The sequence below is a fragment of the Talpa europaea genome (genome assembly GCF_964194135.1).
Source record: "Talpa europaea genome assembly, chromosome: 11".
NCBI lineage: Eukaryota > Metazoa > Chordata > Mammalia > Eulipotyphla > Talpidae > Talpa > Talpa europaea.
The window spans coordinates 67508691-67533464 of NC_140078.1; the positions used below are offsets into that span (position 1 = coordinate 67508691).

General features: G+C 47.9%; 1 protein-coding gene across 1 annotated transcript in view; it reads right to left on the bottom strand.

The window, feature by feature from the left end:
* The window catches only part of CACNA2D3 (calcium voltage-gated channel auxiliary subunit alpha2delta 3), a gene marked incomplete at both ends in the record, with an annotated part of 806408 nt that extends 788583 nt beyond the window's left edge, over positions 1 to 17825 (bottom strand). Inside the window, 2 exons of the mRNA XM_084248330.1 lie at positions 16942 to 17023; positions 17704 to 17825. Of these exons, the coding sequence (XP_084104456.1) occupies positions 16942 to 17023; positions 17704 to 17825 (204 nt within the window). The remainder of the gene's footprint in view (positions 1 to 16941; positions 17024 to 17703) is intronic.
* Positions 17826 to 24774: the final 6949 nt, after the last annotated feature.

Here is a 24774-nt window from a genome sequence, read left to right on the forward strand (position 1 = left end):
AGCGCGGGATGGTGAGAGAATTCACCAGAGCCAGAGCGGAGAGCAGAACAGGCAGACAGACGAAGTACACTGCTGAGGGGAGCAGCGGGCGGCAGGAGAGGTCTGCGCGCCATGTGGGACCCTCACCCGGCAGCCGGGGATCGAACCGGCGCTGCAGAGGCTGTGGGCAGCTTCGCAACCCAGCGCTCAACTGCTGCGCCACCGGGAGGCCCTGGAGGATAAATTCTTGAGAGGAGGTAGGATTACTGAATTAATCCTAAAAAAAAAAAAAACAAACCCGGAAACAGAACAACAGCTATACCTGCATCACTGCTGTGGGGTCTTCCACCTGGCCCTTCCATCGTTAGCGTCACGATCTTAGGCCCGGTTTCTGCAAATACAACATGTGCGTGGGAAGCTACTCTTGGGTTAGTTGTGAGGATTAAATAAAAGGATCTCTTCATGCCAAACACTAGAGAGGCTTCCCCTCGGGTCAGGTCCTGGACAAGCCAAGGACAAGGCAAGATGATCTCAGCAAGATGATCTAGTCAGAGAAGGAGATGAGAAAACAAATAACTACCCAGCATGAACAGCAACGAAGACCAAAGGCAATAAGCGCTCTAAGAGGCGGCAAATATAACAGAGATGCAAAAACTGTAAATCTGGTAAGTGCCAAGTGAAATATGAGGTGTTTTGAAAACCACTGGTCAAGCCGTGCTTCTGAGTTTCCCTCTTTGATTCTCTCCCTTTCTCTCATGTTTCCTCCCCACTCCTCCCCGTCATGCCTCCCACATATTGCCTCTAACTTCCCACACTGCAGCCCAGTAGTAACAGTTGGGATCAACTCAGGTGGCCACTGGCAATAGGCAAGACAAATACAGACACAGAGAGGAGTGCAGACAGCACAGCCAGACAGCCCTGGGTTCAAGAATCAACGCCACCACTTATTACCTGTGTGACCTTGGGTAAGTCGCTTCACCTCTCTGAACTGCTGTGTCTTCACCTATAACTCATGGGATTCGTGAGAAGGTGAAAAGAGATTTATTCAGAGAGCTTACTTAGCATGATGAGAAACACTAGCTATCACCTACTTGAATAAAACTCAACTAGCCTATGCTTACCCAGGAAACATTTAGAATACCTCTTTTTAAAGCACATTTATTGGGTTGTAAATCAATTTATTGGTCACAGCTGGCCTTCGAAAATGACTAGAATAGGGTAGAATGGTGGAGAACAGAGTCCCGTTGAATAGAATGGGCCAGTCTGTGCTGCAGGGATTAAGGTTAAGTCATGTTTCATGAAACTTGTGTTTCACATGTGAGCTCATGTGTAATGGGTTGCAACGAACCATATATTTCTTACTTTGGGCCATGGGAAATAAAGTTTGAAAACCACCGACTTAGAAAAAAATGCAGTCTGGGGCCCAGCTGAGGGAGCAATTCTTGTAGCAGAGAGATTAGGAGCAGTCGTTCATGGAAGTAGGTGGCTATTTCCATAGAGATGTTCGCCAAACAATTTTCTGCTAAAAGGTTGGTAACCACAGGTCTTGGTAACCTATCTGGTAAGAAGAAAAGTCGTTGGTGACAAGTCAACAAATGTCCCTCCATCTCAAAACTATGCTCAGTGATTTCTAAATAAACTGCTTCAACAATCAGATGTGTTTCCGGGTACTTAAAATGTAAAATGCCTGACTTGTTCCAAATCCGTCATTCCTATTAAAAAGATCATCTCCATTCACGCCATGTACATGGAGGAAGGCTGGACCCAGTACCAGCTTCAGGCATGGTCACAGCCTATGGCCAGAACAGCAAGGGCTTCATGCACACAGATACTTAAGCAAACCACAGAGGGAAGATACATACATTTCCTCCCAGCTGGAAAAAGAGGGAATGACTGGTCTCTCTCAGAGCCTCCTCAGAAGAGGGATATAAAAAAAACATTTCTTGAAGCATGGTTCCTGGACCACCAAGATCAAACTCACCAAAAATGACTGTTAGAATGCAGCTTCCTGGGCCCTAGACCAAGCTTACTGAGTCTGAATCTCTTGAGGGTGGAACCTTGGAATAATGCATTTTCATAAGCTCCCCAGGAGATATTTCTGGATGCTAAATTCTGACATCCTCTTGAATTGGGGTTCAGTAGCCAGACAAGGGCAACGAGGTCAGCAGTGGAGACAGCAGGAATGGCATGGACCGAGGCACAGAGGCGTGACAGCCTGATGTGTTTGGGGAATGTGAGCAGTGTGCTGTCACCGAAGCATTCAGGGTGAGGACGCGAAAGGTGGCCACAGAAGCAAAGGGATTTTGGCACCACCGCAGCTCTGCACGCCTCATTGAGTATTCAATGGGTGTTTGTTGAAGCAAGAAGAGAGGGAGGGGGATGGAGGGAGGGAAGAAAACATTTCCAACATTTGGTTGAAAGCAAATGTGTTCTTGTCTGTTAAGACAGTTAAAGATTTTCCAAAACCATGATATCCTACCCAAAATAAAGCATTCGGTCACTTGGACCTTTAATGTGGGAAAGGAGAAGTCTGAGGCCTCCGGTTTCCAGATGGGTTTATCGGCATTGAATAAATGCTTGACTAATTGTTCTGTCCCCCACTCGCTTTACTTTTGTAGATAGTGTTAATAAGGGGAATCTTATCCAATGACACAGTGGGAGTTTCGGACTATCAAAAAAAGATTCATGGGGAGAAAAAATTTGTATAGGTGAAATTCAGGCTTAAATGCCATCTTAAACCAGAGGAAAGGTTTCAAATAAGGCCCTTTGCAAGGTCAAGTACAGCGGGCTTCCTGGGGAGTCTGGCAGGAGAACTCTGAAAGCTGTGGGACAAGGAGCAAGCAGACATGGGGCTAGAGGCTGCCTCTCTGTCCTCTAAGAAGCCTGCCGTGGGATGTGGAGCCTTCCTGCCCTCTGTGACCCAAACACCCTGATCAGTGCATATGCTGGGAGCTAGGGGTGAAAAGGCCAGTGCTCAGAGCCTGGCCCATTCCCAAATCACTGTAAGACTCAGGTATGCTACCAACCACCCCAGGCACCCATCACTGAAGGGGCTGGATCTCAAAACCTGCCCCAGCTAGGAGGTCTTCTTATTCCCTTTCGAGTGGGTAGTCAGAGGGCAAGCAGAAGGTGTGCAACAGATTCTGGTCACTATGGGCCATAGAGCAGACTCCAGGCGTGACACAGGGTGAACAAAAATCATCCCAGAAGCCTCACCGACTCCACAGAGTAAAAACGCAGGAAGGTGCCTCTGAAAACGTCCAGGCACAATGCTCCATGGGCCTGTACTCAAGGAAGTGGGGACTAGAGTTTGTCTTTTGGCAAAACTGTCCCCATTAAATCCATATAATTTAATTCCCACTTCCAAGCCAGCTGTTCCTCCTCATCTCAGAGAGGCCACACTTGGTGCAGCTCTTAGCACATGCCAGGGGCCAGACCTGGGGTTGAAAGGACAACTGCACCTGCAGGACACAAATGCTAATAACCCAAACTTGTCTATGACAAGGTTTCCTCCTGGGTGTTGGTGCCAGACAAGGTAGGCTCAGCCAGATGTCGCCCCAGTGTGGGCAGAGCTGCTCCAAGGATGCTGCAGGTACATGCAGCAGCAGAAGCAGCAGCTCCCTGTGGTCTGCACTGCACAGACTCAGAAATCCAGCCCCAGGGATATAAAAAACAAACAAGCAAACAAGCAAACAAATATAAAAGGAAAGCACAGTAAGAAGGTGAATTAGTGCTCGGCAAATGTGGTGCAACCTCCTGATGCTGCAAGAGCCTCACAGAAGGCCAGGTAATGACCCCATGGGAAGGTGAAAGGAATGGAAATTAAAATTCACATTTCTCCCTAATGTCACTGGGAATGTGGCGTTCGAATGCTTCATGGAATTAGCTGCAGCAGCTTCCTAATTGCCTTTGCCGAGTTGCCTCCCCCAGGTTGACGGTGGCGGTGGCGGTGGCGGCTGCGGCGCGGCCCCATCAGTCTCGCTTGGTGCCCCTCGTGCACCCGCCCGGCACTGCGGTGCTCCTGCCCGGCACTGCGGTGCTCCCATAGCAGCTGCTGGGCTTGGCACTGCAGAGGCGCGGGGACCCGCAGGCCAGCTGGAAAGCTTCTCCAGGAGCCTTCATCATGTTTTCAGGGTGCTGACCACGGTGGGCTGGGATGACCCCCCAGGGAGAAGGAGGGGATTGCAGGCTGGGAGAAACAAGGATCAGCTGGTTTGACTGTCTGGCAGTCCCTGCTGGCACTAAGAGGGCTGTGGGCGAGGGACCCGCCTGCAGGGCTTTGGAACTGGATGGCTGTTGGGAGAGGCAGCCCCTGACTTTCTGCAGCATCCACGGCTGAAGCTAGGGACTCATGAGACGCCGCACTGGAGAGTGAATGGGTAAAGGACCCACAGAAAGGACCCAGCTCTTGGCCGATGCCCCCCTCGCTGGGGTTTGAGCACCAGGAAAGGCTGTGCTTTTGTTTTTCTGTAACATACATGTACACACAACCCCTGAAGCCCACTCCAAAGACAGGCCGGTGCTAAGTGCCAAAGGGGTGCCCTCTCCCATCAGAAGGAACAAGCCTGCCTTAGGGGAATATAAGGTCTACCTTACCAGTCTACACACTGGCCCCTCCCCACAGAAAGAGATAAGGAGTCCTCTGGAGTATCACACAGCCCCAGACCTGCCAGGGGCACAGACAGATCTGCTAGATTCATTCCATGCAAAATAAAATCAACCCTAGTGGGCTGTGGCCTTCACACTGTCAATCATGCAGAAAAACAAAACTGTGGTTTCTCCAAGAAAATAAAAGCACCTGCAAACACCCAGGAAAGACAAAGAATGGGGACAGCAAAGTTAAATATACTGGGCATGTCCAGGATGTTGAGTTCTGTGTGCAGACTGTTAACACCCCACATGGGTATGTGGGTTGTCACTATGACCCCATTGTACAGATAAGGAACCTGAGGCCTAAGAAAAGCCAAGTTGGATCTCACAATCAGATCTGCCTTCATTCAAGGTCCCAGAACTCAAGGTGGCTTTTCCACATGATCGTGTGTTACCATAATGGGGGCTACACAAAAGGGGATTTAACCAAATTCAATGAGTATCTCCGAAAGGTTTCTTAAGAATCAGACCTACTGAGTGGGGCTACTGGGAGGGCTGACTCTCAAAGGAAATCAAAAGACAAGACAGCATCTTATTATAATAAGAGAGAGAACTACAGAAAGCTGGAGGGCTACTGATGCTCTCCTAATTTCAGCTCTTGTTCCTTGTGTTATGAAAGCAAAATGACAATGCACCCAAACAAGAATAAGAACTCAGCTGGTGAAAGGATGAAAGGCGAGGAAGAAGTCTCCTCCAACCTGCCTGATGAGCCCACACCAAAGCACAGCCTGAGACCAAAGCACAGAGGAAATGCTGTGTCCTGGGGAACACGAGCTGTTCTCCCTCAGACCTGCCAGGCACCTGCACAGGATCACATGATGTAGGTCCCAAGCCTACCCCTGCCGCATGGGGCTGTGAGGTCTTGGGCTAGCAGCACTCTATCTCCATTTCTGCATCTCTAAAACGGACAAGATGTTAGAACCAACCCCACGAGAGGTTGTGAGGATTTAAATGAGATGAAACAAATAAAGCAGCTGGCACAAAACACAAGTACTTGCATCATCATTATTATTACTTTCTATAAAGTCGTCAGGGGGCTCAGTGATGGGCAGCTTTAGTGGAGGTCCCAAATAATGCCTCCAGATGGCCTGGTTTTAATTCTCCCCCAAGTGGACCAACTGCTGTCTTCAGCAGCCAACATGCTCTGGTATGTGGGAACAGCCCCTGGGGAAATAATAGCAACAATAGCCCACTTTCAAACACTTCCCCTGAGATGCCTATCGCTGAGCATCCCATGGGCACCTTCTCATCTGGACATTTCAACTGCACCCTAGAAGTTCGTGTTGCTGTGCCCACTGGACAGAGGAGGACACTGAGGGCCTGCAACTGACTTGTCAGGGTCACAGGACCCACCAGTGGTAGCATCCGATTCAAACCCAGATCAGCTGATTCAGATTCAGACTCTCACCTCTGCACAGTTCTGTCATCCCAAGACCAACAACCCCTCCCTTAAAAGTAGATTTTTAAAAAATCAATGATCCTCTGATTTCGTCCTAAGTCCACATATTTCTTGCCTATCATTCACAAGGCATTTATTTCATGCAAAAAAAAAAAAAAAAACCTGAAAATCTTGCTATATAAGGAGGAAATCCTTATGGAGCTATAGCTCCATAATTCTGAAATTCCTGTTCTGGAAAATGTGACTTGTTGGCTTTTTTCAAAAGATTAGTGAGCTGTGAGACCTTTCCTGAGAGGATTACATCTTACTTCAGGGGATCAGACGACTCCTGATGTTCTGAGGAGGCCCTTGGCCGGAGACCCTGAGATTGTAAAGCAGTAGCCAATTTTTATCAACAGAGGGAAACAGCCCATGTCTGCTAACACGCGCACAGGCAGGCATGTGTGCATACGCGCCCTTTCCTGGTTTCAGGTGAGTGGTTCCCCAAAGTGTGCCCTGGTGCCGGCATGCAAAGGCAGAGCATCCCGACAGGGGCACAGGCCAAAACCAACAAGAAAGCACATTCAGACTTCAGCATTACCATCCCAGAAGCCAAAGGACTATTATTTATGTTCTTGGGGCAAAAACCTATGCCTGTTGAGCTGTTTGTACATGATGAGATCATATTGTGTTGACAGAAATTTCACTGATAATGGAGACTGGTGGGAGGCTAAGAGTTAAGCTATATGTTATGACTCGTGGCCAAAGACTTCCTACCGCCAATGGATTTATTACCTCCCACACCTATTGTTCTTTTTACAATATTTTTCTGCCTCTGCCTCAACAAAGCACAATGGAAAAGGCATTATGGATAGTACAGGTACAAAGAGCCAAACGCCTGCCCGGTATTTCTGACTCTCACCTTGCTTTGCAAATTACAGTGCAATGTTATTGCAAGAACAAACCCAAATCCCACAGCTGCCCACCTTGACTGTACAAAGGAAAGGAATAGGAAATTGGGGGAAGCAGGAAAATCCATCTCTTTAGAGACATAACAAATGCTTTTGTTTGCCATTGTGCCCCTGTCACATTAAATGTGTATGACAGACATTGCCTCAATTTTATAGACTAGTCCTGGGATCACAGTGACTAAAATTCCAGCAGTCTCTCTTGCTCGTCATTAATAATGAAGTACAACGCTATAAAGGGAAGTAGCCAGAGAACTAAGGTTCCTTACATGCCACGTATTGTTCTAAAATACTTCATTTGATCCTCCCCCAAGCCCTCTAACACAACTCTTTTCCTATTCCACTTTGTCGCTTGCACAAACCAAGGTCCAGGGAAGTAAAACAAGTGACTGGCAGAGGAAATTGAACGCAAAAGCCAGTGCTCTTTTTAAAAATCCCTTTTCGGTTTTCAGCTATGCATGGCTCTCTGTAATTGAAATCTAGATCCTTCTAAAGTCAGATACTTGGTTCCCTCCTGGGAGTCAAGAGTTAGCAACTGTCAAGAAATAGAGAAGAAAATGCAGGGTCAAGTTTACAGCATGGGAGGGTCTAGTTGTGGGGGAATGCCACAGGCCAATTAAACCTCCCATTCCATCTTAATTGTAGAACACCAAAATCTCAGGAAAATACATCAAAGCATCAAGAGTATACCGCACATGCAGGCCATACTTCGGCCCCTGACACAGCAGATAAAGAGCAGGTTTGGCTTTTTGAGTTAAGCATGATGGGGAACTGGCTCCTGGCTTTTGCGGAACAGCTGCATCCCCCTCTCTTGGCTGAGACTGGCTCCTGCTCAGGATTCAGCAAGGCTGTTCTCTTTCTTGGCAGTTCCACCTTCCAGGCTGAGAAGAGGCACAGGCTGCCCGATGACGACACCTCCACCTCTCCCCTGCCAGCCAGGACCCCACCGGTCAACCCTGCCCACCCTCCCTTGGAAACCATTCTTGTCCCACCTGGATCACAGCCAATACTGGAGGTTTCCACACCAAGGGAGTTCTTCCCAGGTTTGTGGGGGTTCAAAGTCGGTGTCCACTGCCAAAAAAGCACACTTCTTGAAACTCCACCTAAGGAGGACAGCACCGTTGGGGGAAAGAAAACGGCGAGGGCCTGGCTTTCCGGCCTAGCACCCTGCTCACCCTGCAGCCCTCCTGCAGGCCTGCCTGAAGTCTGTGCCGGGAGGCATCATGCCACTCTATGGCACATGCCGTAGGGTCAAAACAAAACCTGCTCATGTCCCAGTCTCAGCACATGTCAAGCTGCCCCCATTCCGCACTGCAAGTCCTCCAGTGAGAGGGGCAACTCCAGCCACCTCCAAGTGGAACTAAGATGATGCCTCACATTATCTACTTTAATGCAAAGAATGAATGACCACTTCATTCCTCTCCAGTCTGATCACATTCTCTTGTTTAATCCAAACTGGTTATAAATTTAGTGGATTTTGACCAGTGAACTTGACCTTGTGGGTCTTAACTTTCATGGACACAAACACTTTGGGTACTTTTCTGTGGTTCAAGTGGAGCCACCAAAAACTCTGGCATACTTTCTTACTGACTTCTTCAAGGCTTTTAGTGTAGATTATAATGGCTTTGTGTATAAACAGTTTGTAAAGATACACAACTACAATAGCCACCCCTCAAGGCTTCAATGTGTTGGTACCTGTGTTTACACAAAGAGGGGTGGTGAGTGCCTCTCATTCGACATTGTTAAGGAGCTAAGCACAGGACTGCAGATGCTCAGGGCCAAAACACAACAGAAGGTGCCAAGGAAGCTCTAAGGAGGAGGAAGGCAGGATCTGCGGGAAGAGCCAAGGAATGCAGAATGCCCTCCAGTGCGTCCTGTGAGCTGGTGACAGACAGCAGCCCCCACACCACCGCATCCTGCCCTCTGACTGCAGGAAAGACTACCCTGCCCAGCAAGGTAGGGTTCCACCCTGCCACGCCATGCATCCAGTGCTGCTCCCCCAGGAAACCACAGGGAGCAATCTGAGTCCTCCAAGGCTAAGCAGGAAAAACACTAACTGGAGGAAATGCCTGGAATGTTGTCCAAGAGGGCAGAGACTCATGAGTGTCCACAACAGGCTTTGCAATCTTTGCAATACACGTCCACCAAAGGAAAATTTTCTGGTGTGCTGGGCTCTCTGGAGGCTTCCAGTACTCACTCTGTGCAGTGGGGCCAACAGAGTCATCCCTATACTGGGCCCACCACTTAGGTGGCAAGGTGAGCCAAGAAGGTGGCTCTTCATGCCCTGATTCTGCATGTGAGGGGGGTCCTCGGGGCATCTTTCTGATCCTCAGGAAGAAAGGAGCTGACCTAAGGGATAAAAGTGAATGCCAGGGGAGCAGCTATCCACTGTAGCCTTCTCCCGCTCCTAAGGACTTGCTTCCACGCAGTCCGCCCCGTCAGATGCCTGGTGGGATGGCCACCCTACATGCCAGCATCCTACATGCCAGCACCCGGTCCTCACTCACCCTTCGTGCACTTGCTCATTCATCAGCCCCCATGGGTGCAGGGACCCAGCCACACAGAGGCTCAGTGCAGGTTATCTGAACAGCCTGTACTCATATCCTGCAACCAATGTGACCTCAGCAACTCACCGGTGGGAAGCTGTCACGTGTCAGGCACTGTGCTAGGTACTTCGCATATTTTATTTCAGCTAATCTCCATCATAGTCTATAAGGTCGAAAGTACCTTTCACATTTAATGGTGCAGGTTCAAAAATGTGAAACAAGGTGAGCCACCTAGGGAACGGCAGATCTGGGACTCAAAACCAAGTCTATGGGATTCAAAACTGCATCCCACAGCTGTTATCTCAGGCTCATCTCATTTCTAAAGTAATTTTCCTCATGTAATCCTACAGATGAGCAGACTCGGAAGCCTGGCTGGGTCACCTCAGGGAGGCTGTTACACTTCTGTAAGCCTCAGCTTCTGAATCAATGAAATGGGGTGAATGGTAGTCCTGCCTCATTCGGCTTTTAGGAGTATTTAATGGGAAAAACATATGTAAAGCACTTATCATAGTACCTGAAAGGCAGATACTGCCAAGGGAAGCTACTTGTTTTTACTGTTAGACTGAGCGGTTTGCCCAAGGCCACTCAGAAAATGCATACAGAAAATGGAAGATGAAAGATTCCAGTGCTCCTAGGTCAATGACCCTTCCTTTAACAGCCCTGCATCCTCCAAGGTTGTGTGTCTCTGAAAATGCTTCCAGCTCTTGACCTATTATGACAAACAAAGATGGGTAAAGGAAGTCTCCCAGACTGACTGCAGCTGGATTGTTAAACTAGGCTGAGAGGACAAGCTACCCAGCAGGGAAAAGAGAAAGCCAAAATGAGGACGGTCTACCCCGCAGGGTGCTCTGCCCAGGCCCTGGGCTTGATTTAATGTTCTGCTATTATCATCTTGAAATTCCTCATCAATTTTTAGCAAGGAGTCCCATATTTTCCTTTCAAATGGGGCTCTGCAAATTACATAGTTGCTTCTGGTCTCCAGAGAGCCTCAGTTTCCAGCTGCCTGCACAACGTCAGTTGGTGGACAAATCTGGGAAGATGGACTGAGTCGCTCGGGTGTGTCCTTGCACCCTGATTCGCTCTCAAATCACTCTCTCTAGCAATCCAAGAGGACATGAACAGTCTTCCCTGTCATCTGGCACTTTCCATGACAAGCACATCTATTTTTATTGGCACACGTGTGCACACATATACACACACACTCACACTCACACATACAGTAAGTATGATGACATAGGCAAGCCCTAAATGTTGACTGGCGCTCACTTCACCTAAAATGCATAACCAGAGGTATGTTCTGTGAACCCAAGCCACTGACAGCCCTGCCCAACTTGCCTGTCCAGATCATGTACATGGATAACAGCTCTTTTAACCTTGGGAAGGTGCTGTTTTCCAATACTGGGAGCCAAGCTAAATACTCTGAAGTGCACAAAGTAAAGAAAGAGCCATCTGTTTATTGTCAAAAGATAATACTCTCCTTTCCAATATGGCCTTGAAGTACCCATTAATAGTTTGGCATCTGGGTTGTTTACTTTTCATCATCTTGATTTGGGGTAACTGGGAAGCTCTGCAACTCATAAATGTAATGCATCTTCTGAATGAATAAATTTGTATGTACATATTTTAATTGAAGTAACATCAGGATCCCCTGACCCAAGTCAGGTACACCTTATGAATTTAATGCCTTATTTAAACAGCCTCAATAGGATGAATACCTACTGAGTATTGTTCAAAGCGAGTGGAAACTGAAATGTATACTCTTTGTTGAAAATATACTGGACCCTTTTCAAAGTTGTATTTGTCAAATAACTTCCTTCTGAAAAGCAGACATGCTGGGTATGTACACAGAGATCCCCTAAAACACATTGGTTGCACAGATGCTTAATCTGCCCAGGGCGAGTGGTGGCCCAGGTCACAGAGCTGTCTCTGAATCCAGCTTTACATTGCAGAACGTACATTTCAGAAACCACCACCTCGGGTGGAGACAGGGGGTCACTGAACACTGCAAAATCAAGGGAAATCAAGTACTCTCCTCTCCCTTGACAATCATTTCTTCCTTGATGGAGAAGTTAACTTTTGTTTAATGGACTGAAGAGGGCTGATGAAGATTCTATCAATGCTGCCAGAAGTCTGACACAAGGAATTTTTCCTCTTGTTGAATGAGACACAGAAGTATCACTGCTAGTCACTGGGGATGAAACATAGGCCACTGTAACACTTGTATAAAAATTACATTAAAAGGGGAGGAATCTCAGATGCTAATTCATAGGCTGGCATTTATAGCGTCTATTTAATTTTTTCTCAGTCTCTGCCACAGCACATCTCTAAGTCGAGCCAGAGTGTCCCAGGGAACACACAATCTGCTAAGAGTCTCTGTCTAGAAGATGCTGTTGGTCCCACCTCGAGAGGCTGTTTTAACAAGCACTGTGACTGCAAAAGATGGGGGGACCCCTGAAATAAATGCCACCCACTTCTGACAGAGAGATGCACTAGAATTAAGAGAAAGCCCATCTGTCAGCAACTATGATGGCAAATCTAGATTGATGACAGACCTGAAACAAAGCATCCTTGGGAGAATGTATGCTCTTGAAGTAAACCCAACACACCCAGTCATTTGATGATCAACGTTGGTGGCAGCCCTAGACACCAAGTGAGGACCAATCAAAAACTAAAAAGAGATTAAAATCCCAAACTTGAATTTCCATTAGTGTGTGCTTCCAACCGCAAGACACTGAGACACCTGGCAGGGCCACAGGTGCTCAAGGTAATAGCTTCACATTTTTTTGTTTTTGTTGATCCTGGTACATGGTTACGTCTTCATCACAAACTGGAAACATTAACTGTGTTTGCCCATGCTAGACAGATTTTATAATTACTAGGTGGTTTGGTATTCATGTATTTGCTTAAAAACACATTGGTGTTATAATAAATAAAGTATCATATAAAATAAAAGCAGCCTAAGATTACCATAGTAATTGAGCAAAATTAATAGCCACAGGAATAAATATCTGAAAATTTGCCTCCTACAAGAAAACCAAGCATGTGTTTTCATTTTCTTACTTTTGACTAGTATCTGCAAATCTGAGCAACACAGGTTGCAGCAGTTTCTAATGAGAGAAAAAGGAAAGCATAAGTATATCTGGCAGAAAACAAATTCCAAGAAAAAGAAAAAGAAATGATCCATGGGCTCTGGCAAAATCATAGTAAAATCATACAAAAAGAACTTGATCAGGACATCGACTTCACCAATGCAATCAGTATGCATGGGAAAGATGACTTCTAAATGGTGTACCCTTCTTTGCTAATGTCCTGGGGATTGGTTAATGAGACAAATAAATTACCACTGAAGACTGAAAACTGTCGTTTCAGAGTTTTCAAGACTTTTTAAAATTATCTACAGGGGAAAGTCCAGTAAATGAAGTGGTGCCATGAATGAAAGCATCAGCAGCCCAAGTTGAATTCATTAATCTTGCAAGATGACAAATAACTGTGTTTATTCAACGAAAATGTTCGACCAAGTAGTGTGTCCTTCATAAAAGCAATCTGTAGGGTGTCAGGCTTCTTACAGGCAGCACAGCAGCACTACCCTATTCCTGATATGTGAGTACTCCTATTTAATTATTTAAAGTCCATTGATTTCTATCATTGATGAAAAGTCATAATTATCAAAATGACTTAAAGAACCAACCTTTTACTTTGCTGACTCTGTCCTGCAGAGACATCAGGTTTCTATATTAAAGCTGCTGTCTCAATAAGTAGTTGATGACGCAAAAACCTGGTTGTGCATTCCAAGAAGTATGTGTTTGGTAAGTGCTACAGGAGGCATGTCGATTGTTTGCTACCATTAAAGGCACAGACATGCACTACCTGTATTTCCTTTGTGTATCTATCATCACAGTTCTGGAAAACGTAATTGGAACCCAGCATCCCCATGAACATGCATTCCCTGAGTGCAGGACTAAACAGAATGAAAATCCCAGCTCCTATCAAATTCTCCCTCAGGAAGATGAGATGAGGATCACGCCAGTTAATGTATTTTATTGTGGATGTTAGAGATGTGGAGCGCAGGAGTTTAACAGCCTCTATTAGCAGACCTGTGAGAAGGCTCTCACTGAATCCCCAAATTGAAAGGTACTGAAACCATGGCTCCCCAAAAGAACCCACATAAAGTGCAACCTTCAGGAAAAATGAAGCAAGACTGAGGCAACTGAACTCTGGAATGAATATGTCAAAAAGGAAAGTTAATTAAAAGTTGAAGTGATTCGAAACCCCTGCAGTATCTGCCAGCGATGTAAGGACCATAGAGGTGCACAGCATGCCAGTGCTTTCTTTTCATCTGCAACAACTGCAAAAACCACTTGCGATTCACTCCAAGTCCAAAAGATAAGTCCCATGTTCTTCTGTTCTGTACTGAAAACACAACTTCGCTGAAGCTTACTGTGTTTTATAATATAAAAAATACCTTCTTTACACCAGACTAGTAGGTTGCCATTCTGGAGCTCGGCAAAGACAAAAGGAAGGAAAAACAGGGAAATTCTGGCAGTCAGTACCTAATATATCATCCAAAAGTAAAGGAGGGAAAACCATGGCATCTGTCAGAGACACAATTCATGAAATAGTTCCCTTTCTGCAGCCATGACAGAGGTACGTTGTTAAACGTTTGTATTTATGTTGATGAATTCAATGAAAATACTGCTACCTCAAATTACATTACCTAATAAAAACCTGTTACCAAAATGGCAGTTTTCCCAGTCTCCAAACACCTTAAAATAGAGGGCCAATTATTAGCTTATTTATATTCACAGTAACTACTTTGTAAAGTTTTTGCCTTAGTGCAAAAATGACTAACTCCTATACTAAAACTGAACATATTACATCAATTCATAACATGAAGTGTCAATTAGAGACACTATATAGAATGCATAAAATCATATAATGGTGTAGTTTACCTTACTTAACTGAATATCAAGTTTAAATATCCATGCCTAAAAAGGGCAATTATAATTTATTATGCAACACAGCCTTGTCACTATTGAGTCCCCTTAATATAGTATTAATGCATTTTCCAAGCAAGTTTTCCAACTCATTGGAGAGTAACTTAATTGATAAGGATGCAGTGATGTGACTGAAGGGTGTACAGAATTTGTACTTAGGGAAGTAATTCCTCATACAAATGAATAGGCAGAAACGGGAAAATAAGCAAAAGAAGAGCAACTGTCTCATTGCTTTTCCAAATGATGCTGATCACACTTGGAGTACTTCAGATCCCATTCATACTCTGAACTCTCTAAATCTATGGTTTTGCTCACTTTTAAAATACACTCATATTTGGGAGGCAATGTACTAAGAGCCGAAAGACACCTGCAAAAATGCTCCCTAATTGTCTCACATGCACTGCCCGTCATTCACAGAAGTCCTTGCCTGGCAAGTCAAAGGTACTTCAGGGTACTTCAGGAGTCCATGGCAGAGGACTACAACCCAAGTGCAAGAGCAGATACCCCCCTGTGGAACCTAATGCCAAGCAACACCTTACCTTCCCTTAAATCAGATTTACAAAATGCCAGGCAACAGCAAGAAATGACAACAAAGCCATAAACAGCTGGAAATAATTACACAATTGTCAAGCTGCAAACATGACAAAAGCAAAGCCAGGCTTGTGAATTCGATATCAGGAAGGATGCTAATGAGAAGGTAAGAGAAGCATTTTAGTTGTCTCTAATTTGCTATTGCACAGTAGCCAGTAATAGGGATGATGGGGTTTTGTGCAGAATGTGTGTGTGTGAGTGTGTGTGCGTGCGCGCGTGCGCGCACACGCGCACACTGAAGCACATACAACTTTAGAGAAAAGGAAAAATCACATTTCATGTGTTCCTACAAAACATGAGATACATAAGCACAACCAAACCAGCATCGACAGGCTCTGAAGAAATTCTTTCAGAGTTGTTACAACTAAACTATAACATGCAGATGAGAAATATCTCTTTAAAGTTATAGAAAATTTTCTCTTTGTATAAAAGCATAAGGAAAATACAGGGGCAATGCAAGAGCACAGAACTCCTCACATAAAACAGTTGACATGTGGGCAAAATGCCAAGGCAGGGTATAGACTGGTCCAGATTAACAGAATAGCAGGAAATTGGTGGGTGCACCTACGTACATTATCATCTTCCACAAAGACACATCGCCAGAGCCTGGAGTTTCTTATCAGCTGCCCTATAATTTCATGAACTCCTCCAAATAACTGGGTTCAGCAAACAATCTTTCCACAGTTTTAAGGAATATGGTTATTGGCAATTTTTAAAGCCAGAATAACTTCTGTCATTCCTTTGTGGGCTGGAGCTTTATTGTGATATTTGGATTTCATGTGACAAAGTGTTTCATATAATGTCCCCAAAAATGCTACTCTCTGAAGCGGAATGCCATAAATAAAGTACGTACTTGGTTACCAGGCAGCATGCATAACACATATGTTACATTGGCCCAAAAAGCACATTTTAAAATGCTTGAAAGTTAACTTAACAATTTAAGCTGTTTGTACCCATTTTCAGAGAATTCTCCCCTAAAGGCCAATCTTATTTTCTATCTCTGAGAGAATACTCGGATTAATCCTGTTGGTTTGCTAACTTGAAATCCTTTTAACTCCTCTAATCTCTCCTCCACAGACCATTTTTTTCCTTTATTTCCTGAAGGGGAGGGTGAAGAACCATATATCTCACAATGTAATTTTAAGCATAATGCTGCCTGTTGGAATTAAAATTGATGCAGCTTCTGATAAAAGCCTAATAATCAATTTTCCATTCTCATTACTCTCCAGAATTATATGGACGCAGACCCATTTCTTAAGTTTGTGGACTACTCTCATAGGTTATTACCCAGCAGTGCAGCTGAGTGGAAAGATAACCACATTCATTCTCCTTATCTGTAATGATGTAATGCATCCCAGCCCTGGGTCTAGATGACTGGGGAATAATGGGGATGGTAGGACTGCAGGGATGACAAACAATAGTACAGCGTCTGTCTCTGATACGCTGAACCCCAGCCTCCAATGCAGGCAAGGGGAAAGACATCACAGGATAGGCACTGATTCTGCCCCTTGGACGAAGTTAGCCTCCGCTCTTACACTGAAGCAGCAATACGACTCTGAGAGAGCCATGCAAAATCACTCAGCTTCCTTCCGAGCCCCAGTCAGGACAGTGCACTGAGTATCCTGATCTTCTTTGTGTTTAGAATCAAGTGTCATCTAAAAATAACTGGTTGGTAGGGAGAAGTCACTGCACAGAACATTGCCAAGAAACAGGGGGAGAAGCGACACCTCTGATAACTGATGCTACTAGGGGTTCACGTTTGTTTGGAAAACTAAATCTGCCTCCATTTTCTGTGCTGGAAAAATCATCCCTTCCTGCCACCACAGAAACCTTACCTTTTGCAGAAGCTGGGAACCAGAGTACTTAGCAGCGATGGATTTTATCTCCCCACCAAAAGCGGAGGCCCAGAGCTTCACCCTGCAGGGGAAAAGGGCACAGAAAAAAATGTAATACCCGTGTCACAGTCCACACGCACGCACACGCACACACAGGGCTGTGCCTAAAGGAGCTGGGCGATACAACATTTTTAAAAAGAAAGAAAAAGCTTCTTGGTAGAAACTGCCAGCACCAAACTGCAGAGCTCAGCGGCAGTGGGGGGGGGGGGGGCCCTGCACGGGGGTCACATAGTTCAGGATGCGCTAAGTCTCCCGGGCGATCTTTTAAAATTACTGGATTCGGTTTGAATAATTGCCTGAGAACTTGACCACCCAAATTGGACACCACCTGGCAAATACTAGTCGGAAGAAATCCACCCATCCCCCCTCCCCCGAAAAGAAGTGAGCTGGCAAGGTAGCAAAGAGGGGGATAAATAACCGGCCCGTGGAAGTTAGGTTCGGTAAACAGGCTTCAAAGTTGGTGCTGTCACTTAAGGTGAGCCTCTCCCGGTCTTACTTGCCAACCTGAGGGGGGGGAGGGTGCAAAAGGATCCCACCCCAGCCCGAACGCCCGACGCCCATCCTAGAAGGCAGGTGCTAGGGGCGAGGCCGACGCCCGCGGCAGGTCCTGCCCCAGCCGCACCTGCAGGCGCCCAAACTTGGGCGCAGCGGGTCGCGGGCGGTCGGGTCCCCTCCCGGGGCGGCGCAGGACCCGGCACTTACACGGAGAGCGGGATCTGCTGCTCCGAGCGCACCACGTCCCCCAGCGCGGCGTAGAGAAGCGCGGCGGCCAAGAGCGCCGAGGCCCCCCGGGACGCGCGGCGCTGCGAGCCCGACCCGGCCATGCTGGGCTCCCTCCGGCGCGCCGGCGGCGGCGACTGGAGCGGTGGCGGGAGCTGCGCGGAGCGGGCGGTGGGCGAGCGCGCTGGGCTGCCTGCTCCGCGCCGCCCCGCCTGCCTCTCGCGCGCCGGGCTCACTTGGGGAGCAGAAAAAGGAGCGGGGTGGGGGGGGGGTGGAGGGCGGAGAGGAGGCGGGAGGGATGAGAGGTGGAGAGGGAGGCAGGCAAGGGGAGGAGGGAGAGAGATGCGCTTCTCGCAGCGGCGGCCGCCCGGCCCCGCCTCGGCGGCCCCGGGGAGTCCGGCGGGCCGCGGCGGGAGGGCGGGAGGCGCCGCGCGGGCGGGGACTCGCAAACTCCAGTGTCCTTGGCCGCGGCGGAGCGCGCCCTGCCCCGCCCGGCCACTGCGGCCGCCGACTTCTTTACAACTCCGCAGTCCGCCGACGCGGGCGCGACTCGCGGGCTGGTCCCGGGCCGGCCCCGGCCCCAGCGACCGCGGGCGACGGCGCAGGACGGAGGCGAGGGCCGGGCGCGGCGCCTCTCACTTGGCCCGAGGCAGCCCCGGCCCCGCGCCGCGCGCCCTCTCCCGCGCCCTGAGCGCCGCCGGGTCGGGGCCGCCGGGGTCGCGGGGCGCGAAGTGCACCCCCGCCGCGCAATTTTCGGGGGAGAAGGGGAGGGTGAAGACACAAAAGTGCGATGGAGGCGCGGGGCGCCGCGGCAGCGGACGGGGTCGCGCGCGGGGCGGGGCGCGCTGGGGCTGACACGGGGGCTCCGGGGTGCCGCGAGGGCACCGCTGCGAGGCCGCCCGCAGCTCCTCGGGCCGCAGCACCTGACGGGGACGGCGCGGAGGGCGGCGCTGCGGCCGCGGCGCGGGCGCACGAGCGCGGAGCTCCCGGATCCTGCCCGCAGCGGGGCCGCCCCAGGCGCGCCCAAACGCCGGCCCCGGGCTTCGCAGCTGCCCGCGCTCCGGCGAGCTGAGGCCCGGGGTCCCCGCGCCCGCGGGAACGACACAGCTGTGGGGGGCGAGTAAATGAGGCGCCGCGGCTGACCTGACCTGACTCCCTGGGTTTCGGGATGGAAGATGACGCGGAGCCTGAGGGGTCACCCGCGCCTCACTCCGACCCCACCTCCTCCGCGGGAGGCGCGTTAGGGCTGCCCGAGGAGGAAGGGGCGACCCCCGGGCGCCCGGAAAAGCGGGCTTCCGCGCGGCCTCCCTCCCCCCGGGCCCGGCTTGCGGCACCGCGGGCCCGCGAGCGAGGTCTGGGTGTGACTGGGAACTTTGTGGAGCCCTCGCGCCGACCGGCAGGCAAGACCGACCCGAGTGAGGCTGAGTCATCCTCGCCCGGCCGAGCGCAACTCGAGTGACCCCGGCGAGCCGCGCGCTCCTGACGTCGCGGGGTCTCCCCGGGCGGCCGCCGCCCGGGTTCGCCCTATGTGTGCGCCTCCGCGGCGAGGCCCTGCGCCCCCGCCCGCCGCCCGCCTCAGCCTCCCGGGCCGCAGGTTTCGGGGAGAGAGCGAGGTGGGCCAGCTTCCGCCCGGCGGCATCGGGGAGGATCAGGCCGGCTCTCCTGCCCAGCTGGTTCTGGAAAAAGTTACCCCGCAGATACTGGGCTTGGCCTCAAAGTTGGCTGCCCGGGGCGAAGGACCACTAAGGGGCCATGGGGGTTTTACTCGGGTGCGGGGAGACTGTGGGCTGCAGCCGGTGGCGCTCCCACCCCAGGGCGTAGTGCCGGGAACCAGCCCCACCGGAGAAGCGCCAGGTGCGCCCCGCCCACGGGCAGTGTCTCCAGTCTCCACGGATGACTAACCGGTTATAATGAATTCTCCGCTTCTGTGCACACCTCCCGTCTGTGGAAGCGTGCTAGCAGTTCCAAACCCAGCTGAGCGCCCTGACCCTGGGGCAAGTGGTGGGGGAAGGCCTAGCTGCTCAAGTTGGGGGCTGGAAGAAAATTAATTTTTCTGTGAGACCCTGAGCCTTCTTTCTAAGTGAGTGAGTGAGTGAGTGAGTGAGTGAGTGAAAGTCAAGTGTACTGGCTCTTCCTTGTAAGGCTCCGAATCCATTATCTATAAGGTATCTATCTATATAACAGACCTTCATGCATTCCCTCATTCATCCAGTGAATAACTGTCATGCATCTATGTAAGGTGCGTTGTGCTAGTAATCAGTAATCCACTAGTGAAAAAAAAGAAAAGAAAGAAAGAAATCTTCCCATCAAGTTTATGCACTACAAAAGGCTTCACTTCAAAAGTTATAATAAATGCATAATTACAAACTTTAGCAAGGCGTCAAGAATTAAGTGTATGAAGAGAAAGTACCTCTAGCAACCATGCTATTTTAGCCCCATTAACTCAGCTTAGTCATATTTATTTTTAATTATTTTTTAAAGATTTATTTATTTATGCAAACAAGAACTGGGGTACAGGCCAGAGGTGTGGGGGGTGAGAGGATTCACCAGAGACAGAGTGGGGAGCAGAACAGGCAGACTGACTGAAGTGCACTGCTGAGGGGAGCAGCGGGTGAGACAGGAGAGGTCTGCTGTGCCATGTGGGTTGCTCCCTGGCAGGCCAGGGATCGAACTCGCATTGCAGAGGCTGTGGAGAGCTTCATAAGTTGTGTCTTAACCCCTTGTGCCACCAGCGAGGCCCATGCTTAGTCATATTTAAACACCCATTTGCTGGACTATATTGAAGGCCAGTTGGGCACCAACATCAGGATGACAGTTTATGAAGGCATCCTATGCTGCCAACCTGACACAGGTGAATTTTGTATTTCCTGCCAGCTGGAGAGCAAGAAGAGGAGCCCTGGCACAGAGGTCACTGGTATCTTGAGCATTTGTAACTTACACATGGACCATCTTAAACAGAGCATTGCACACGAGAGATTTAAGGTAGATCCCACTAAATATCTCTCTCAAAAATGAAAACCTTAAAACTATCGAATATTAATAAATTCAGAACTCAGACTGTTGCAAATATTGGGGTCCTGTCAGTTACCCACAATATTATATTTTCAGAAGCACAAAGATCAGTGCTGAAAGGTATCAGCTTTCTATTTATCTAATCCCATACTCTTAACATAAGAGGACAGTGAGGTCCAGAAGGGTTTAACCAGTTGTCCAAAGACACCCAACCACCCAACCACAAAGATCTTCAGACTTCAAGGAAGGGGGTTCATGCAGCCACACCAAGACAAGGGTAGGAACACCTTCCAAATATGCCAAATGCAGCACCAGGTATTGGATTCCTACTTGACATTTTTTATTTAAAGCTTATATTTCAACACCCAACTCTCAGTTGAATCATTGAATCCAGCCAATAAAACTTTCATTGGCAGACCTGCTGCTCTGTCTCATTGGTTAAGGACGTTGCCCATGTCCTGCAACAATGAGGAGCTGCTGGAGGTGTCTAAACAGACTTAAAACGTGACTCAACAGAGGTCAATGTTTTAAAAATGTTACCCTGGTCCTGGTGTATGACATTGATTCCAGAGGAGACCCTAAAGCAACAGTCCTCTGGGCAGGAGATGGCAGTGGCTGTTTGGAACTTATCTGTTTGTAACAATCACTTGGAGTCCTGCTGGCATTTAACAGATAGGGACAGGACAGTCCCACACAAGGAAGAATTGTCCTGTGTCCATAGGGCTTTCAAATGTCCACAAGACATTCAGACAAAAGAAAAGCCTGCTTACAATCATCCTAATCTAGAACTTAAATGTTCTAGATTTTATGTTCTAGCAAGGTAATGCAAATGAGCTTTTGCAGAGTTTTAATAAGAATGGAATTTTCCAGGAATGCAACTAGTGTGTAAATGAAGGGTAGGGTGTCTTCCATTTTGTTCAGAACCATACCAAGAGGATATTTTAGGTCTGTTTCATCATTTTGAAAAATCTCTTCTCCAGTGGCAACTGTGCTTACAGAACCAGGGTCACCAACAATGTGTCAGTCTGCATTTGGGGTGTGGCATTCACAGTCTGCACAACAGAGGTAAGCATCTGAAGGAGTTCACTACATTTTGTAATATAATCTTACAGGAGACTTTCATATAGTAAAATATCTCTTATTTTATTATGAATTACTTTTATTTTATTTCACTTTGTCATTACCCAGTAAGGCAACATATTGTTGTTGTTGTTTTTTAATTCTGACTTTGTCTCAGAATTTCTTTTTTTTTTTTTTTTTTTTTTTTTTTTTTATAGAGGCATGCTTTATTTTATTTGTTTGCTGGTTTGTTTGTTTGTTTTGTTTATACATGCACTGGGCACAGTCAGAAGCGCGGGAGGGTGAGAGAATTCACCAGAGCCAGAGCGGGGAGCAGAGCAGGCAGAAGGACCGAAGTACACTGCTGAGGGGAGCAGCGGGCGGCAGGAGAGGTCTGCGCGCCATGTGGGACCCTCCTCCGGTGGCCGGGGAGCAGCCGGGGATCGAACCGGCGCCGCAGAGGCCGCGGGCAGCTTCGCAACCCAGCGCTCAACCGCTGCGCCACCGGGGAGGCCCTGTCTCAGAATTTCTTATCAGTAAAGGGGATGTTGGACCTAACAGGATGAAAATCTCCTCTAGATATGAAAGCAACAACAGCTTAAAGGTTGTGATGTTAGGGTAAGGGCACAAAATGGTTCATGCCAAAGGAGGAAAATGACAACTGCTTTAACCTTTGAACCAGCAATTCCTCTTCGGGGAATTTATCTTACAGTCACAAAATGATGTATATATGTAGCAACTCATTACCACCTTATCTGCAAAAGCAGAGGACTCAAAACAACCCAGGTAGCTCTCAGGGCATGTTGGTCAAAGAAACAGATGTATCCACAAAATGGAATATTATGCAGCTACTTTAAAAATAAGGACACTTCTTACATATGGAGATGGAAAGGGCTCTAGAGTATTTTTTTTTCAAAAAAGCAAAGTATATAACAATATATATGGCATGTTCCTTTTGTAAGAAAGGGGGAAATAATACATATATTTGCTTTAAAAAAAAATGGAAGCGACATAAGAAATTGTTAGTAGTTGTTACCTGTTCAGGAGTAAGAGAGAACAGAGGGACAGGATGAGAGTCACATTTCACAATGTTTATCACTTTTAATCATTTTCATTTTTGAGCCTGAGACACCAAGCATTATTTATTTATTTATTTATTTACGAATACCAATGTTCATAGCTCTTACAGCAGTTCAGTTACTAGGGTCTGGGCTAGAGTGGAGGGAGTGGTCTTGGTATTAAATGTGAGAAGCATTTAAAACCCTTGATCCCTGGCAAAGGCGGGCCTCAAACCCTCAGACACCCTGATTGAGTAAATTCAAATTGTAGTGGGAAGTATAGAGGGATGTGTATTTTGAATAAACTCAGAGGATTCTGGTGCCCATGGTCATGGACCACTTTCTGTAAGCACAAACTTCTCTTAGAGACTGATTGCCACCAGGATTTAGGGGTTAAATAAACCTCAGTTCAAGCTGTGGCTCTTCCCCACAATAGCTGTAAGAAGTCAAGCAAGTTACCCAGCCTCTCTGAGCCACGCTTTTCTCAATCCAAAGGTATGGGTTAAAACAGAGCCAACTTCGCTGGGCCTCCCCGGTGGCGCAGCGAAGTTGGCTCTGTTTTAACCCATCCCTTTGGATTGAGAAAAGCGTGGCTCAGAGAGGCTGGGTAACTTGCTTGACTTCTTACAGCTATTGTGGGGAAGAGCCACAGCTTGAACTGAGGGTTGCGAAGCTGCGCGCAGCCTCTGCGGCGCCGGTTCGATCCCCGGCTGCTTCCCGGCCACCAGAGGAGGGTCCCACATGGCGCGCAGGCCTCTCCTGCCGCCCGCTGCTCCCCTCAGCAGTGTACTTCGGTCCTTCTGCCTGCTCTGCTCCCCGCTCTGGCTCTGGTGAATTCTCTCACCCTCCCGCGCTTCTGACTGTACCCACTGCTTGTATGTATAAACAGACAAACAAACAAACAAATAAATAAATAAATCTTTAAAAAAAAAAAAAAAAAAAAAAAAACAGAGCCAACTTCACACAGACATAAGGAGAATGAAATGGGGTGATAGAGCAAAGTATTCGACAAACTTCAGTTACTACTTTCTTTGCAAAAACACAGCAAGTATTCCCACACCTGAGCAATAGCTCTGGCTCTCAAGTTGCCTTGGAGTGCCAAGGCCGCTGAGCCCTTTGGATAAAACCCAGCTTCTCACCACACACATGCACGCACGCACGCACACACGCACGCACACACACACACACATACACACATTCAGGGAGCCCATCTCTCCATTCCCTGCATATTGCCTGACCCAGGCCTCTATCACTTCCTCCCTGAACTGCCATTGACTCCTAATGAGACATCCCTTCTTCTCTAGCCCCTGCAAATGCATTCCTTCAACCTACAGTAGCCAGAACCATCTTTTTAAAAACAAAAATCAAACCATAGGCATTCCCTTACTCAAAATGCTCCAGTGGCATCTGTTTTTACTTAAAATACAGACTTAGCAAGGCTCCAAGGCCCTTGACTCCAGCCTTTCTTTGCATCCCTCTCCCCATTGCTCACAGTTCTCCCCCCAGACTCCCTGGAGTTCTCAGAAAACACAGAGCCTGTTCCCACCTTGGGCCATTGCACGCGCCGCTGTACCCTCTGCCTGAATCACTCTTCTTCCAGATGGCCCTATGGCTGTTTCTCACCATAGTCAAGTCTGCTCAGATGTCTCCTCCATGGGAAGCACGTCGTCCTGATCACGCCAGTTAAAGAGAAACACACACGCTGACACACTCTGTGCATTTACTTTGCCTCATTTTTCTTCTTAGCAGTTATCACTACTAATAGAGTGATTTTTATTATTATTATTAATATTATTATCATTATTATTATTATTATTATATTATCTCTCTCCCATTGGATGGGACGTGTCTGCTTTTTCATCATCATGACTAATCATGACTTCAGCAAGACCTTCAATCTTGTGAGGACTCAAAAAACATCAAA